Source organism: Trichechus manatus, unplaced genomic scaffold (assembly GCF_000243295.1).
Source record: "Trichechus manatus latirostris isolate Lorelei unplaced genomic scaffold, TriManLat1.0 scaffold00123, whole genome shotgun sequence".
In the NCBI taxonomy this organism is placed as follows: domain Eukaryota; kingdom Metazoa; phylum Chordata; class Mammalia; order Sirenia; family Trichechidae; genus Trichechus; species Trichechus manatus.
The window spans coordinates 5,241,228-5,259,417 of record NW_004444059.1 but is presented as its reverse complement, the minus strand read 5'-3'; the positions used below and the strand labels follow the sequence as shown (position 1 = coordinate 5,259,417).

The following is an 18,190-nucleotide window of genomic DNA, read 5'->3' as shown; positions in this document are numbered from 1 at the left end:
ACTGCTCTGACCGGGATCACAACAGAGGGTTCTGGACAGAGCTGGAGAAGGATGTAGAACAAAATTCTAACTCACAAAAAAAGACCAGATTTACTGGCCTGACAGAGACTGGAGAAACCCTGAGAGCATGGCCCCTGGACACTCTTTTAGCTCCGTGGTGAAGTCGCCCCCGAGGTTCACTGTTTAGCCAGGGATTGGACAGCCCCATAAAACAAAACGGGACTAATGAGGCACAGCCGTCACGGACAAGGACTAGAAGGCAGGAGTGGACAGGAAAGCTGATGATAGGGAATCCAACGTTGAGAAGGGACAGTGTTGACATGTCATGGGGTTGTTAATCATTGTCATAGGGCAATATGTGTACTAACTGTTTAATGAGAAACCGTTTGTTCTGTAAACCTTCATCTACAGTACAAAAAAAGGAAGAATTATCTATGTGAGATCAAATTGACAACAGCAACTCAAAAGGTTTGATGGGAAGCCTAGGGGGCAGTGAGTTGAAGATAATGGTGATAGAATAATTTGGAAAAGGATAGTAATAATAGCAGCACAACTGGAAGAATGTTATCAATGTCATGAATTGTACATGTAAAAACTTTTGAAATGGTGTTAACTTTGGCTATGTATATTTTCACCAAAAAAAAAAAAAAAAAAGGGTCCTCCAAGGTCGAGAAGGGAGAGTGCTGACATGTTGTGGGGTTGTTAACCAATGTCATAAAACAAATGGTGTACTGTTTAATGAGAAACTATTTGTTCTGTAAACCTTCATCTAAAGTACGATAAAAAAAATTAAAAAGAAAAAAAAGAAGGTGGAAGGAATACGGAGTCACTGTACCAAAAAGAATTGGTCAAATGTAAAAAAAAAGATACAAGAGGATTTTGTTCTAAATATACATGCAACTTTAACTGAACAGAATCTTTGGTTATCTAAAACATTCTTCTGGGAAAAACTGAAAACAAATGTAGCTCAGTTGTTGTTTTAATGGGATAAATTTTGTACAGCTCAAGAAAAACACATGTATAGAGAGTCAGACAGCCTGAGCTCAGTATGAACTAAAATTGCATATTTGCTCAAGGGGGTCTTCTTGATATCTAAGAATTTACACCAACTGCAAGACCTACATGAAATTGCGCATGAACCACATACTGGCTGCTGTTTAGTAGAAATGTTTACCAAGGTAATTGTCATCTTCTGGATTTCCAGAATAGCTGTGCTGAAGAATGTCAATGTTTGTTGCTCCAGTGGGAATCTTTACTACAACATTATAACCTGCAATATAATTTTTTACATGTTAAATTTCATAAAAAGCAGATGGCTAAGAGACTATCATTGCTGAATGACTGAAAAATTTGAATAGCATGGTCAGACTTACTTTCATTTTATATTTTAAAAAATTATTGTGCTCATTCTTTTTGAGTCAATGCAGTTATACAAATTACTAAGGACTGAGAAAAAGTTGTTGTTGTTTAAAAACATATTGAGACTGTAATTCTTAAGTACAACCTTTCCTAATTTTTCTTATTTGTAAAATTCTCAGCATAGAATGGAAATGAAGCTATTATTTCAGCTCCTGAGATACTTAGTATACATATTAATTTTAAATTTGACTAATATTTTTTACATTTCATGATTTCCAATGGGAAAAAATACAGGATTATGAACTATTCACAAATTCAGTATAAAACAAAATAATTGGTCATGCTCTGAATGTGCACCCAGAGACTCAATAAACAGCAAAAGACTGAAAGTTAATGAGAAACACTTTCTCTTAAGCTTTTAGTTTGTAGTATAAGCAGGAATCCCTATAGTTGCCCCTAGAAGTTTACATTATTTTGAAGAGCCTACTAATAAACTCATCAGGAGAAAAGTAGTTTACTTGAGATGAACGAAAATAGTATTTATACTTTATGAGACCAAATTTGAGAACACTGGCATTGCTGTAAGTGAGAAAACACTATACTCAATCTATATTAAGTAAGAAAGGATATTTTCCCAACATGAAAAACACTCATATAGTTGTTCAAATAGTTTCAGGTTTCAGTCAATAATTAATTATGCTATAGCAATATTATTCTAAGTTTCTCATTTCCTTATTTATTAGGATTTCCCCTTCTATTTAGTACATGAATAAAACATGTTGTGATTTTTCTTGTACACTAATTTTGATAAATATGTAATGACCTTAAGAAGAGGAATTTTTAAAAAAGTTTAAATCTGCAGCCCTGATAAGAGATTATCTTGCATGTTTTTACAATAGCCTTATTTATGTCACTTCAAGGTAGCGTAACTTAAATATAAGGTGATAAATGGTATGATTATTCCTTATGCATAATATTGGTTTTAGGTTATCAATATATAATAATAATTTTAACCCCCAATTTTTTCACTATAAAATATTCCCCCTGCTTCCACTATTTATACCCTTGCTATATCTTTCCAAGAAAGCAAGCCTAAAGCATTGCAAAGGTGACAAGATAAAGACTACCACCAGAGGGCAGAAGTGTGACAAATGTTATTCAGACCTTGCAAATGAATTTAACACTTTTTTCCATTTGCAGACTGATAAATCATAATGCAATTTTGGCAAGGTTAAATATTCGATGATAATTAGGTATATAGAAAAAATTTTTTCAATGAATACAGACCAAACTTTGATAAATGTGTGCCATCGGTCTTAAGAGGATTGAATGTGTGTGGCTCTCATAAAACAATGAATCATAACCATTAGCAAAATAATAGGTCAAATGATCTAGTAACTAACAATCATAAGCATCATCATGGTATGAAGTATACTATATTCTTGATATAGAAAAAAATACAAATTTTGTGTTTAAATTATACTGTTTTAAGTGAAGCAATTAATGCTAGCTTGAACAACTGTTTGAACATGTGAACACAATTAAAAGCTGAGTAAGACTGTAAAAAAATACATTTTAGCTTTGCAAAAAAAGTTCTGCTTTAATTACCATGAAGATAAAAAAAAAAGAAGAAGAAGTTTACCCAGGAAATTTTAGAATGGCAAATATCTGACCTGTTATATTCCAAGAGCAATTTTTTTTTTTGTTGGGGGGAACTATGGTCAAATATCCATTGTAAGTGTGAATGCAGATAACCCATTGCCATCGAGTCGATCTCAACTAACAGTGACCCTAGAGAACAGAGCAGAACTTCCCCATAGGGTTTCTAAGGCTGTAATCTTTATGGAAGCAGACTGCCACATATTTTTCCTGCTGAGCCACTGGTGGGTTCAAACTGCCAACCTTTCGGTTAGCAGCCAAGAGTTTAACCACTGTGTCACCAGGGCTCCTTGTGATCCAGATACTACCTAGAAAATTAAATGTAATGATAATTCCCAATCAACATTTATGTTAATGGTTTCATCCTTCACCTTCAACTAACATTTTTAATATGTCATTAATAATAAGAAACACAAAGATAGGTCAGGTCACACATAAAGTACAGTTTAAATGATAAAAAAAAATTGAAAGCAAGTTTCCTTGAAAATTCATAAATACATAGATTTCAGATTATAGGAACATCAGTAAAAGCACTTCATTAATTATGGGAACTATTCATACATCATTGTCAAATGGCACTTGATTCACTCTAAGCACCTAATAATTTTTTAGGAATCTGATCTACCTTGGGCATGTGAATCAATAATTCAATGATATATCTAAGATTTAATTTTTTTATATTTAGAAAACTTTCTTTTTTAAAAAAGTTATTTTAATTGTTATGAATATATATATAATACAACATTTGCTGAATTTGGTCTCATAAAATATTCATGTGTACAATTTAGTGACACCAATTATATTAATCATGTTGCACAAGGAAAACTTCCTTTAACAATCATTTTGAACTAAGAGTATAGGGTAGATAAAACAGTAACAAATCGTTACTATTATACCTTCATTATATACTTTATTATTACATCAAATACAAGGCAAAACTAGAAGGGCCTTCACAGCTTACCATAATGAGCACTATTGAAGACACCAGCCATCATCCTGCAAGAAGAGTTATCTCCACCACACACTCCACATTTGTCTCTCTTGGCCTTAGAGTTTAACACATGATCGCAGCCAGCTTGCTTTAAAAACACAGTAATTACAACCAATATCATAAAATTGACCAGTTGTAACAACAGTGCTTTAAAATTTACAAGGTTATTTTCACAAATACTCTTTCAATTAACAGAAGATTCAATTCCACAGGATTTTTAAAGAATAGTGTCTACTGATCTCATTATATATCAATATTTTCACACATCTGTCCACATGATCTAAAAAGCGGTGTTTTGCAAAGGGTTATCCACATACCTCCTGCATCAGAATCACATGGAGTAGCATTTTAAAAGGTAGAGTCCTAGATTTTCTGCATTAAATTCCTTGGAGGTGAAACCTAGTACTCTGCATTATAATAAACACTGACAGTGATTCCTATACCCACCATCATTTGAAAATCACTCTTTAAAGAAGCATAATTCAAAGGGACAAACAGTACGATTACCTAAGTAACAAATTAGAATAATTAACCCCAAAAAGATGTCACATGATTCATTTATTAACTCATGACTTCAAAACCCTAAGAATAAACTCAGTATATTTGAAAGAAACAATTTATTGCTCCAAAATTAAGATCCAGCATAATAAACAGTGCTTGTTAAAAGAAAGAATGAACAAATGAATAAAGGTGAAAGAAAACGATTTGTTCCAGTGGTTCAATGCAGAAGACATCTTCTGCATAGGATGCAATAACGCTTTCAGTTCTTTAGAATATTTCTCTAAATTTAATATGATCAGAACAGTAAGGAAATTGCATAAGTCTCGTAAAATCTTTTATACACAAGGTAAATACTGTGAAATATTTGTCTTGTGTACAAAATGAAAAGTTCATTTTCAATCAGATATTTTCTGGAAGCATTATGCATCTATATGTTCAGATAATCTTTATCAGATTTTTTTCATTTCCATGTGACTATCTACTGCTAATTTAGATAACACATAAGTTTTATAGGATATTAAGTAACATTTCTCTAGTATTTAAGCTAATTTCAAATGTGCAAGTTATTTTAATTCTTCTTGAACTTCTCAATAGCTTTTTGAGTACAGGGCTTTTCTCACCTAGGTAACTGGTAGATATTTGATTAGGAAATTGGTCTTATGGAGTTCCACCTTAACCAAAGAAATGAGCTCATAAGACTACACTTCTATTTTTTAGACTGCATTCACTATCCTAGTTCTCAAACTCACCACCCATTTTTAAGATTGCCAGCTCCAATGTTTGTGCTTTAATTCAGGGTCTCAACAGTTCTCACCTAGAATCCTTCTAAACGACTCACCTACCTCCAATCTCCTAACCTAGTACATTCTGAAAGCTACAATGTGCAAATCAAATCATATCTATTGCTCAATTTCAAATCCTTTTATGGATCTCCAAGAACTTTAGCAAAAAATGCATGTTTCTTAGCATACAACAACCATTAGCTAGTCCTTATCTACAACCTTTCTCCCTTATTTCTTCACCTTTCTAAAACTACTTATTCTCAATACTTAGCTCAAGTCTCACAACCTCCATGAAGCATTCTCTGAATCCTTTACCATCTCTCCATAAAATATGACACTCCTTCCTCAAAACCCCCATGCCACCTTGCAGATAACCCCAGAGCACTGAATTCTAATTGTTTATATGCCTATCTCCCCCATAATTCTGTAAGCATCTTGGAAGTAAGGGCTCTCTTCCATGCTTTTATCCTTGGTGACTAGACAGTATGTAGCATCTAGTAGGTACTCAATAAATGCTGAACGTATATAAGAAGGAAGAGAGAGATGAGGGATGGAGGAAAGGATGGAGGGAGGAAGGATAAAAATGCTTTTAAAACAGGAAAAAGTTACCACACAAGGTCACATTTGAAGTAGCGGAAAAAAAAAACAAAAAAAAACTTACAACCTGTGTTTCCTATTATTTTCTATCCTTTTAGGAAGCTGACCTCTCTTGATTCTGAGTATCATAACAACAACAAAAAAAATCATCAACTGATATTAATGCTTTGTAAGTAACTTTTGATGACATGGTCTCCTAGCCATGCTTCTAGGGAAGCATGATATCACCAAAGGTTGCTCTATGAGAATTCACAAGAACTGAAGTAATATTTGGTCAGAGAAAGAAGAAAATATTCTTAAGTCACTGTAAATACAATAGAAACTATAGTTTACTTACCCGACATAGGCCTTGAACACAGATGTCATTAGTTTCAGTTCCACAAGGAGTACCATCAGCAACCCTATCCTTCAACTGGTAGAAATTAGTGGTTCCGGCAACCCGACAATAGAGTTTACAGCGATCTTTTATGGCAACTGTAAAATAAATCAATTTTTGGTTTACTATAATAGAATTAAGGGCTCCTATATCTCAAAAAAATTTTACATTGAAGAAATATTATAATTACTTACTCCCACTATACTTTGGAAGCCACCTCACATTGGGAGTAAGACCATTGATGTTGAAATGTTTACCATCAAAATCAGAGCACTGCTTCCCTCGAAAGTCTTGCTTGCCTTTTGGACAGGAATCAGTATTACATGATCGAAATTTCATCCTGCGGCCCACACAGTATTTTCCTCCGTTTCTTGGCCTAGTCAAATTCATTACATTTTAAAGCACATCAGTACAATATTATTTCTGCCATTTACTTCTAAAACTGTTCCACTCTTTTACAGATCTGGAAAACCAGTGAAGTCCTACTGACGTTTTTTTTTGTTGTTTGTTTTTAACAGAAGCATGTAACAAAATTTGTAAACAATTCTATGTCTAATAAACTAAAAATATCTACCTTAGGGTGGACAACACATCCTGGAGGGCAGAAATTATGTCTTAGTCTTGAGTAGGTTAACTAACAAGTAACAAAATAAAAATGGGGATTCATTTTAAAACTTCAAAAAAGGGTTTGTTCATTTTCTGGAAAAAAAAAAAAAAGTGACTTAAAAATACTTTATTTCTCTGACCAAAAAAAGACACGTAAGATGTGTAGGAAGAGAAGATAATAAAAGAAGACAGAATCATGTTAAATAAAAAGATATATAGATATATATATGTATATGTATAGATATATATATGCATCTATATCATGTATATCCTACTTATCACTCAGTTTATAGTTTCATGATATCAATCTGTCTCTATCTCTGTTTCAACTTATGCAGTAAAACAAAAACTTTATCAAAATTTGAGTTTATTCAGGTATGCCACATTTCTGCATTAAAAATGTTTGTAAATAAGATTTTAAGTACTTAAAGTGTCATATTGCTTACCAACTTACATATCATTTATATAACAGAAACACTATTTTAAAAACTTTATTTAAAAATAATTTAATTTTTTAAATTCTTTCAAACAGTTTGAAGAGGGGGAGATATGCTTTGGTACTTATTCAGCTAAAGAGAATGATGCATCTATAACATGAAAAGCAGAGAAAGAAAATATGACGTGAAATTATCCAAAACAGTAAGAAATTGCTAAAAGCATTATAACCAAATTAAAGGGAATACTGTCTATAAGTATTTTGTCCAGGAGAGCCAAAACATAGGTGAAAAGATCTTTCAATAGAAACACAGTAAATGTGAAAATATTACTGTCATTCATATTGATTAGTGTTTCTCAAATTTAAACTAAATCAGAAAACAAAAAGGATATGAAGAAAAAGGTGTATGTCTCAACTGAGATTCTAGAAATTATTTTAATCTAAAATATTTACTTTTTTAAAGATCTGACTCTACCAAGACATAAAGTAATATGGCTTACAGTATTTCAGAAGTTTTCTGAATCTCAAAAACTTACAGACTGACCTCCAGTTTTAGAAGTAAATGAAACTGATGCTTACTTTCTGGTGCCTTGAGATAATCTTAATTTACAGTGACATAAAAAAGACATACTCGGGGCGATTACAGAGCCTGGTTGTGCTTTTGATTCCACCTCCACATGTTCTTGAACAAGAACTATAAGGTCCCCATGGTCCCCATTCACCATCTACAGGACGTGCTTCCATATCTTTGTTTACACATAGTCCATGGTGGCAATGCTATGAAATAATAAACACAGAAAGATTAGAAGAAATGATTAATGTATACGTAATTAGAACATCACATTAATTATAGTAGCAACATAAAGATCAATATAGGAACAAAATGCATACAATTCAAAGCAAAAATGTTCATTCAGAAATATGATTACATTTGACACCACTTTATGAATATTTCCTGAGTATCTACAGAGTAACTGTAAGAAGATTTGTGGAATGCAAAAAGAATACGATGTTTCCCTTTTCTTTGGGATTTCGAGTCTCTTTGCAGAGGGAAGGCCTCTGCATATGGAGAAAATCTAGGCACTAAAATGAAAAATAGTATTTTTAACAAAGAAGCAAAGAAATATTAAGCTAATATTGTATATATCCATGCTTCTAATTTTACTCAAACATATCCATTTACTCTCCCACTCTTTTAGATAATTTTCTAGTCCATCTCATCCCAAATCTCAAATTATGACCTTGTTTCTTACTTCATCAAGAAAATGGAATCTTATAGAAAGATACAAACTCCCACCACTTCTTCTACCCACCTAACATCGTCTCCACCAATGAACTCAGCCTATTATGAAAAATCCATGATCTTGTCCACACTAAATCCCTCCACCGGTATATTGATCCCATCCTTTCTCACTACTGTCCATCAATTGTCCCCTCTCTCCTATATTATCATTTAATTCTCCACCGCATGACTGCTACTCAAACTGTGGTCAATGCACTGATACCTGTCTGAATTAGTTGTTACCAGTCTGTGAGGAGGTAAGTACAGAAATTGAGAATAAGCATTTAGAAACTTTTATAGTAATGTGACAGAGTAATTTTATGTCTATTAAGCATAATAAATAAAAACATGGCTATATTTTGAAAGTCTTTTTTTGTATTTCATTTTCCTAGTAAATCATTTTTATTATTTTGTACAAAAGAATCAGTTTGTAAATTATTGGAAATAAAAATAGAGAAAACAGGTCCTTCATTACAGATAGTCTGAGAAGTATTTCACGAGGTCATTCCCATTAATATACAAACATACTGTTATTTCTCCCATCTATAAAAACCATTTTTAGTCCTCACTCCGTCACTAGCTACTATTGCTCTGTTTAACCTAGAAAGGGTTGTCTATGCTCATGGCCTAACTCTCTCTACCTATTCTCTCCTAACCCCACCCCATCAGGCTTTTATGCTCCCCAGCCCTCCCTGAATCTGCTCTTGTGGCGGTCACCAATGGTCTCACAATGCTATAATCAATGGCCAGTCCTCAGTCCCTGTCTTCCTTGCCTTATCAGCAGCATGTGACACAGTTGGTCATTCTTCCTCTTTGATACATTGGCTGACGTTGGCTTCAGAACTCTACACATTCTTGGTTTTCTTTTATCCTTAATGACTGTTCTTTCTTAGATTCCTTTTTCTTTTTCTTCTTTATGACCTCTTAATGTTAGAATGTCTTCAGGTCAGATCTTGGGCTTTTATTCTTCTCTATCAACACTCTCTTCCTTAGTAGTCTCATGTATCTCATCATATCCATCTCTCAATGGCTAGCAAATTTCTCTCTCTCCTGAACTCACCTCAAATATACAGCTGCTTACTCACCTCCACTTGATGTGTAATAGACTTTCAAACTTAACCTGCCCAAAATCAAATTTCTGTCCCTCCCTCTCAAAATCTGTTCTTACTGAAGTCTCCCCCTTCTAAGTAGTTGTTGTTAGGTACTGCCTAATTGGCTCTGACTCATAGTGACCTTATGTATAATAGAACGAAACACTGCCCAGTCTTGGGCCATCCTCATAATCGTTGCTATAGTTTGAGCCCTTGTTGCAGCCACTGTGTCAGTCCATCTCATTGAGGGTCTCCCTCTTTTTCGCTGACCCTCTACTTTATCAAGTATGGTGTCTTTCTCCAGTGATTTTCTCTCCTAATCACATGCCCAAAGTAAGCCAGACAAAGTCTCACCATCCTCACTTCTAAGGAGCATTCTGGCTATACTTCCTCCAAGACAGATTTCTTCATTCTTCTGGCAGTTCACAGTATATTCAATATTCTTTCTCAACACAACAATTTGAATGCGTCAACTCTTCTTTAGTCTTCCTTTTTCACTGTTCAGTTTTCACATGCATAGGAGGCAAATGAAAAGACCATGACTTGAGTCAGGCACATGTTAGGCATCAAAGTGACATCTTTGTTTTTTAACATTTTAAAGGAGTCTTGCAGCAGATTTGCTCAATGCAATACGCTATTTGATTTCTTGATTGCTGCTTCCATAGGCACTGATTACTGATCCAAGAAGAATGAAATCCTTGGATAATTTCAACTTCAATTTCTTCACCATTTATCATGATGTCTATTGGTCCAGTTTTAAGGATTTTCATTTTCTTTATGTTCAGTTGTAATTCATACTGAAGGCTGAAGTCTTTGATCTTCATCAGTAAGTGCTTCAAGTTGTCTTCATTTTTGGCAAGCAAGGTTGTTGCGTCATCTGCATATCTCAGATTGTTAATGAGTCTTCCTCCAATTCTGATGCCATATTCTTCCTTATATAGCCCAGCTTCTCAGATTATTTGTTCAACATATAGAATGAATAAGCAACATGAAAGAATACAACCCTGCTTCACATCTTTTCCAATTTTAAACCACGCAGTACCCCCTCATTCTGTTCGAATAACTATCTCTTAATCTATGTACACACAATTAACTGTTCTGGAATTCCCAATCTTCAAAATGTTATCCATAATTTTTATGATCCACATAGTCAAATGCCTTTGCAGAGTCAATTAAACACAGGTAAACATCTTTCTGATATTCTCTGCTTTCAGCCAGGATCTATCTGACATCAGCAATGATATCCCTCTTTCCACGACCTCTTCTAAATCCAATTTGAACTTTGGCAGTTCCCTATTGATGTATGGCTACAGCCATTTTTGAATTATCTTCAGCAAAATTTTGCTAGCATGTGATATTAATGATATTGTTTGATAATTTCCGATTTCTCTTTGATTGCCTTTCTTTGGAATGGGCACGAATCTGGATCTCTTCCAGTAGGTTGGCCAGATAGCTGTATTCCAAATCTCTTGACATAAATGAGTAAGGACTTCCAGGTTTGTATTTGTTTGTTGAAGCACCTCAGTTGGTATTCTATCAATTCCTAGAGCCTTGTTTTTCACCATTGCCTTCAGTGTGGCTTGGACTTCCTCCTTCAGTGCCAGACGTTCTTCATCATATGCTACCTTCTAAAATGGTTGAACATCAACCAATTCTTTTTGGTACAGGGACTCTGACTATTCCATCTTCTTTGATGCTTTCTGCATCATTTAACTTACTTTAACTCTCAACAAATTCATTCCCATCATATCATCTCACTGGGAAAATATTCCAGTGGCTAGTTAGCATATGAAAAGATGCTCATAAGATTGATAATAATCAAGGAAATGTAAATTAAAACCATAACTTTATTCCATTTTACACCCAATGTTGTTGTTGTTGTTGTTAGGTGTCGTCAAGTCTGTTCCGACTCATAACGACCCTAAGCACCACAGAACAAAACGCTGCCCAGTCTTGCGCCATGCTCACAATCATTATTATTCTTGAGCCCATTGCTGCAGCCACTGTGTCAATCCATCTCATTGAGGGTCTTCCTCTTTTTCGCTGACCCTGTACTTTACCAAGCATGATGTCCTTCTCCAGGGACTGATCTCTCCTGACAACACGTCCAAAGTATGTAAGACGTAATCTTGCCATCCTTCCTTCTGAGGAGCGTTCTTGTACTTTTTCCAAGACAGATTTGTTCGTTCTTTTGGCAGTCCATGGTATACTCAATACTCTTCGCCAACACCACAATTCAAAGGCAGCAACTCTTCTTTGGTCTTCCTTATTCGTTGTCCAGCTTTCACATGTACATGATGCGATTGAAAATACCATGGCTTGGATGAGGCAAACCTTAGTCTTCAAGGTGATATCTCTGCTTTTGAACACTTTAAAAACGTCTTTTGCAGCAGATTTGCCCAATACAATGCATCTTTTGATTTTCTGACTGCTGCTTCCATGGATGTTGTTTACTTGTGGATCCAAGTAAAATAAAATCCTTGACAACTTCAATCTTTTCTCCGTTTATCATGATGTGGCTTATTGGTCCAGTTGTGAGGATTTTTGCTTTCTTTATGTTGAGGTGTAATCCATACTGAAGGCTGTGGTCTTTGATCTTCACCAGTAAGTGCTTCAAGTCCTCTTCACTTTCAGCAAGCAAGGTTGTGTCATCTGCATATCGCAGGTTGTTAATGAGTCTTCCTACAATCCTGATGCCCCTTTCTTCTTCATATAGTCCAGCTTCTCGGATTATTTGCTCAGCATACAGATTGAATAGGTATGGTGAAAGGATGCAACCCTGATGCACACCTTTCCTGACTTTAAACCATGCAGTATCCCCTTGTTCTGTCTGAACAACTGCCTCTTGATCCATGTACAAGTTCCTCATGAGCACAGTTAAGTGTTCTGGAATTCCCATTCTTTACACCCAACAGAATGGTTAATTTCTTTTTTCTTTTTTTTCTTTTTTTTAACACTAACAACATCAAAGGTTGACAAAGAATGCAGAGCAAATGGAATTTTCATATACTGCTGAAATGAATTTACAATGGTAATAATACTTTGAAAAATTGTTTGGCACTCTCTTTTTCATTTGCTTTTTTTAAAATTGTGCTTTAAGTGAAAGGCTATAGCTCAAGTTAGTTTTTCATACAAAAATTTATAAACACATTTTTATGTGACCTTAGTTGCTCTCTCTATAATGTGACAGCACACTCTTCCTTTCCAGCCCAGATTTCCTGTGTCCATTCAACCAACTCCTGTCCCTTTTTGCCTTCTGATCTCGCCTCCAGATAGGAGGTGCCCATTTAGTCTCATGTATCTACTTGAACTAAGAAGCACACTCTTCACAAGTATTACTTTATGTCTTATACTCCAGTCTAATGTTTGTCTGAAGAGTTGGCTTCAGGAATGGTTTTACTTCTGTGTTAACAGAGAGTCCAGGGGCCATGTCTTTCAGGGTTCCTGCAGTCTCACTCAGACCATTAAGTCTGGTCTTTTTACTAGAATTTGAGTTGTGCACTCCACTTTTCTCCTGCTCCATCAGGGAGTCTCTGTGGTGTTCCCTGTCAGGGCAGTCACTGGTGGAGCAGAGCACCATCTAGTTCTTCTGGTCTCAGGCTGATGAAGTCTCTGGTTTATGTGGCCCTTTCTGTCTCTTGGGCTAATATTTTTCTTGTGTCTTTGGTGTTCTTCATTCTCCTTTGCTACAGGTGGGTTAGGACCAATTGATGCATCTTAGATGGTCCTTGCTAGCTTTTAAGACCCTAGATGCCACTGACCAAAGTGGGATGTAGAACATTTTCTAGATAAACTTTATTATGCCAATTAACCTAGATGTCCCAGGAAAGCATGGTCCCCAGACACCTGCCCCTGCTACTCTGTCCCTCAAAGTGTTCGGTTGTATTCGGGAAACTTCTTAGCTTTTAGTTTAGTCCAGCTGTGCTGACTTCCCCTGTACTGTGTGTTGTCCTTCCCTTCACCTAAGATAATTCTTATCTACTATCTAGTTAGTGAATTCCCCTCTCCTTCCCTCCCCACCCTCATAACCATCAAAGAATATTTTCTTCTGTGTTTAAACCTCTTCTGGAGTTCCTATAATAGTGGGCTCATACAATATTTGTCCTTTTGCAGCTAACTTCACTCAGCATAATGCCTTCCAGATTCATCCATCTTATGAGATGTTTCATGGAATCATCATTGTTCTTTATCATTGCATAGTATTCCATTGTTTAAATACACCATAATGTGTTCAACTGTTCGCCCGCTGCTGGGCACCTAGGTTGTTTCCATCTTTTTGCTATCGTGAACAGTGCTGCAATGAACGTGAGTCTGCATAAACCTATACGTGTGACAGCTCTTATTTCTCTAGGATATATTCCAAGGAGTGGGATTGCTGGATCATATGGTTTCTATTTCTAGCTTTTTAAGGAAGCACCAAATCGATTTTACATTCCCACCAGCAGTGTATAAGTGTTCCAGTCTCTCTACAACCTCTCCAACATTTATTATTTTGTGTTGTTTTGGATTAATGCTAGCCTTCTTGGAGTGAGATGGTATCTCATTGTACTTTTGATTTGTATTTTTCTAATGGCTAGTGATAGTGAGCATTTCCTCATGTATCTGTTAGCAGCTTGCACGTCTTCTTTGGTAAAGTGTCTGCTCATATCCTTTGCCCATTTTTTAACTGGGTTATTTGTCTTTTTGTTGTTCAGGTTTTGCAGAATCTTATAGATTTTAGAGATTAGACTCTGATCAGATATGTTATCATCAAAATTTTTTTCCCAGTTTGTAGGTTGTCTTTTTACTCTTTTGGTGAAGTCTTTTGATGAGCATAAGTATTTGATTTTTAGGAGCTCCAGGTATCTAGTTTCTCTTTTGATGTTTGTGTATTGTTAGTAATGTTTTGTACTCTGTTTATGCCATGTCTTAGGGCTCCTAGCGTTGTCCCTATTTTTCTTCCACGATCTTTATTATTTTTGATGTTATATTTAGGTCTTTGATCCATTTTGAGTTAGTTTTTGTGCATGCTTTGAAGTATGGGTCTCGTGTCAGTTTTTTGCAGATGGATATCCAGTTATTCCAGCACCATTTGTTAAAGAGACTGTCTTTTACCCACTGAATGGACTTTGGGCCTTTATCAAATATCAGCTGCTCATAAGTGGATGAATTTATGTCTGAATTCTCAATTCTGTTCCACTGGTCTATATATCTGTTGTACCAGTACTAGGCTGTTTTCACTACCGTGGTGGTACAATAGCTTTTAAAATCAGGTAGTATGAGGCCTCCCACTTTGTTCTTTTTCTTGAGTAAGGCTTTACCTATCTGGGGCCTTTCCCCTTTCCGTATGAAGTTGGTGATTTGTTTCTCCATCTCTTTAAAACATGCCATTGGAATTTGGATTGGGATTGCATTGTATCTGTAAATCGCTTTGGGTAGAATTGACATTTTCACAATGTTGAGGCTTCCTATCCATGAGCAAGGTATGTTTTTCCACTTATGTAGATCTCTTTTGGTTTCCTGCAGTAGTGTCTTGTAGTTTGCTTTGTATAGGTCTTTAACGTCTCTGGTTAGATTCATCCCTAAGTATTTTGTCTTCTTGGGGGCTACTGTAAATGGTGTTGATTTAGTTATTTCCTCTTCAAAGTTCTCTTTGTGGGTGTGGAGAAATCCAACTGATTTTTGTATGTTTATCTTGTATCCTGATACTTTGCTGAAATCTTCTATTAGTTCTAGTAGTTTTCTTGTGGATTCTTAGGGGTTTTTGTGTATAAGATCATATTATCTGCAAATAGAGATACTTTTCCTTCTTCCTTACCAATTTAGATGCCCTTTTTTTTTATTTTATTTTTTTACTTTTTCCCATACAAAAATTTATACATACATTGTTATGTGACTCTAATTGCTCTCCCCACACTGTGACAGCACTCTACTCCTTTTTACCTGATTCCCCATGTCCATTCAACCAGCTCCTAACCCTCTCTGCCTTCTCATCTCACCTCTGGACAGAAGCTGCCATTTAGTCTCTTGTATCTACTTGAGCTAAGAGGCACACTCCTCACGAGTATCACTTTGTGTCCCACAGTCCAGTCCAATATCTGTCTGAAGAGCTGGCCTCAGAAATTTTTTTAGTTCTGGGCTGACAGAAAATCCAGGGGCCATGCTTTCTGGGGTTCTGCCAGTCTCAGTCAGATGATTAAGTCTGGTCTTCTTACAAGAATTTGAGTTCTGCACCCCACCTTTCTCCTGCTCCATCCAGGACTCTCTGTTGTGTTCCCTGTCAGGGCGGGCATTGGTGGTAGCCAGGCACCATCTAGTTCTTCTGGTCTCAGGCTAATGAAGTCTCTGGTTTATGTGGCCCTTTCTGTCTCTTGGGCTAATACTTTCCTTGTGTCTTTGGTGTTCTTCATTCTCCTTTATGGCAGGTAGTTGGGACCAAGTGATGCATCTTAGATGGCCGCTTGCAAGCTTTTAAGACCCCAGATGCCACTCACCAAAGTAGGATGCAGAACATTTTCTTAATAAGCTTTGTTATGCCAATTGACCTAGATGTCCCCTGAAAGCATGGTCCCCAGACCCCTACCCCTGCTACTCTGTCCCTCAAAGTATTTGACTGGATTCAGGAAACTTCTTAGCTTTGGTTTAGTCCAGTTGTGCTGACTTCCCCTGTAGTATGTGCTGTCCTTCCCTTCACCTAAGATAATTCTTATCTACTATTTAGTTAGTAAATAAACCTCACCCTCCTCCCCACCCTCGTAACCATCAAAGAATGTTTTCTTCTGTGCTGAAACCTTTTCTTGAGTTCTTATAATAGTGGTCTTATGCAATATTTGTCTTTCTGTGACTGACTAAATTCACTCAGCATAATGACCTCCAGCTTCCTCCATATTATAAGATGTTTCACGGCTTCATCATTGTTCTCTATCATTGTGTAGCATTGTATTGTGTGGATATACCATAATTCGTTTATCCATTCGTCTGCTGATGGGCACCTAGGTTGTTGCCATCCTTTTGCTCTTGTGACCAGTGCTGCAATGAACATGGGTGAATATATCTATTTGTGTGACGGCTCTTATTTCTCTAGGATATATTCCAAGGAGTGGGATAGCTGGATCGTATGATACTTCTATTTCTAGCTTTTTAAGGAAGCGCCAAACCGATTTCCAGAGTGGTTGTACCATTATACATTCCCACCAACAGTGTATAAGTGGTCCAGTCACCCTATAACCTCTCCAGCATTTATTATTTTTTTGTTTTTTGGATTAGTGCTAACCTTGTTGGGGTGAGATGATATCTGATTGTAGTTTTGATCTGCATTTCTCTAATGGCTAATGATCATGAGCATTTCTTCCTGTTTCTGTTAACCGTCTGAATATCTTCTTTGACGAAGTGCCTGTTCATATCCTTTGCCCATTTTTTAATTGGGTTATTTATTTTTTTGTTGTTGCAGTTTTGCAGTATCTTGTCAGTTTTAGAGATTAGACACTGATTGGATTCATTGTAGCCAAAAATTTTTTCCCAGTCTGTAGGTTGCCTTTTTACTCTTTTGGTGAAGGCTTTTGATGAGCATAAGTGTTTGATTCTTAGGAGCTCCCATTTATCTAGTCTCTCTTCTGGTGCTTGTGCATTGTTACTTATGGTTCATATTGTGTTTATGCCATATATTAGGTGGATGTCCTTTATTTCTTTTCTAGCCTAATTGCTCTGGCTAGGATCTCCAGCACAATGTTGAATAAGAGTGGTGATAAACGGCATCCTTGTCTGGTTCCCATTCTCAAGGGGAATGCTTTCAGACTGTCTACATTTAGGAGAATGTTGGCTATTAGCTTTGTAGAAATGCCCTTCATTTTGTTGAGGAATTTCCCTTCTATTCCTATTTTGTTAAGAGTTTTTATCATGAATGGGCATTCGACCTTTTTTTCTGCATCAGTTGATAAGATCATTTGGTTCTTGTCTTTTGTTTTATTTATGTGATGGATTACATTGTTTGTTTTTCTAATGTTTAACCATCCCTGCATACCTGGTATTAATCCCACTTGGTCATTGTGAATAATTTTTTAGATATGTTGTTGAATTCTATTCGCTAGAATTTTGTTCAGGATTTTTGCATCCTTGTTCATGAGGGATATTGGCCTGTAATTTTCTTTTTTTATGGTGTCTTTACCTGGTTTTGGTAACAGGGTTATGGTGCCTTTATAGAATGAGTTTGGGACTATTCCATCCTTTTCTAGTGCTCTAAAGTACCTTTAGTAGTAGTGGTGTTATCTCTTCTCTGAAAGTTTGGTAGAATTCTCCAGTGAAGCCCTCAGGGCCAGGGCTTTTCTTGGTTGGGAGTTTTTCAATTCCATTTTCAATCTCTTCTTTTATTACAGGTTTTTTAGTTGTTCTACCTCTTTTTGTGTTAGTTTAGGTAGGTAGTGAGTTTCCAGAAATTTATCCATTTCCTCTAGGTTTTCAAATTTGTTGGACTACAATTTTTCATAGTATTCTGTTATGATTCTTTTAATTTCAGTTGGGTCTGTTGTGATATC

At 35.9% G+C, this 18,190-nt stretch overlaps 1 protein-coding gene across 1 annotated transcript in view; it reads right to left on the bottom strand.

Moving 5' to 3' along the window:
* The window catches only part of ADAMTS20 (ADAM metallopeptidase with thrombospondin type 1 motif 20), a 218,167-nt gene that overhangs the window by 114,063 nt on the left and 85,914 nt on the right, over nucleotides 1-18,190 (bottom strand). Inside the window, exons 12-16 of the mRNA XM_004384567.1 lie at nucleotides 7,939-8,084; nucleotides 6,460-6,641; nucleotides 6,227-6,363; nucleotides 3,980-4,097; nucleotides 1,175-1,270 (exon numbers count right to left, since the gene is read on the bottom strand). Of these exons, the coding sequence (XP_004384624.1) occupies nucleotides 1,175-1,270; nucleotides 3,980-4,097; nucleotides 6,227-6,363; nucleotides 6,460-6,641; nucleotides 7,939-8,084 (679 nt within the window). The remainder of the gene's footprint in view (nucleotides 1-1,174; nucleotides 1,271-3,979; nucleotides 4,098-6,226; nucleotides 6,364-6,459; nucleotides 6,642-7,938; nucleotides 8,085-18,190) is intronic.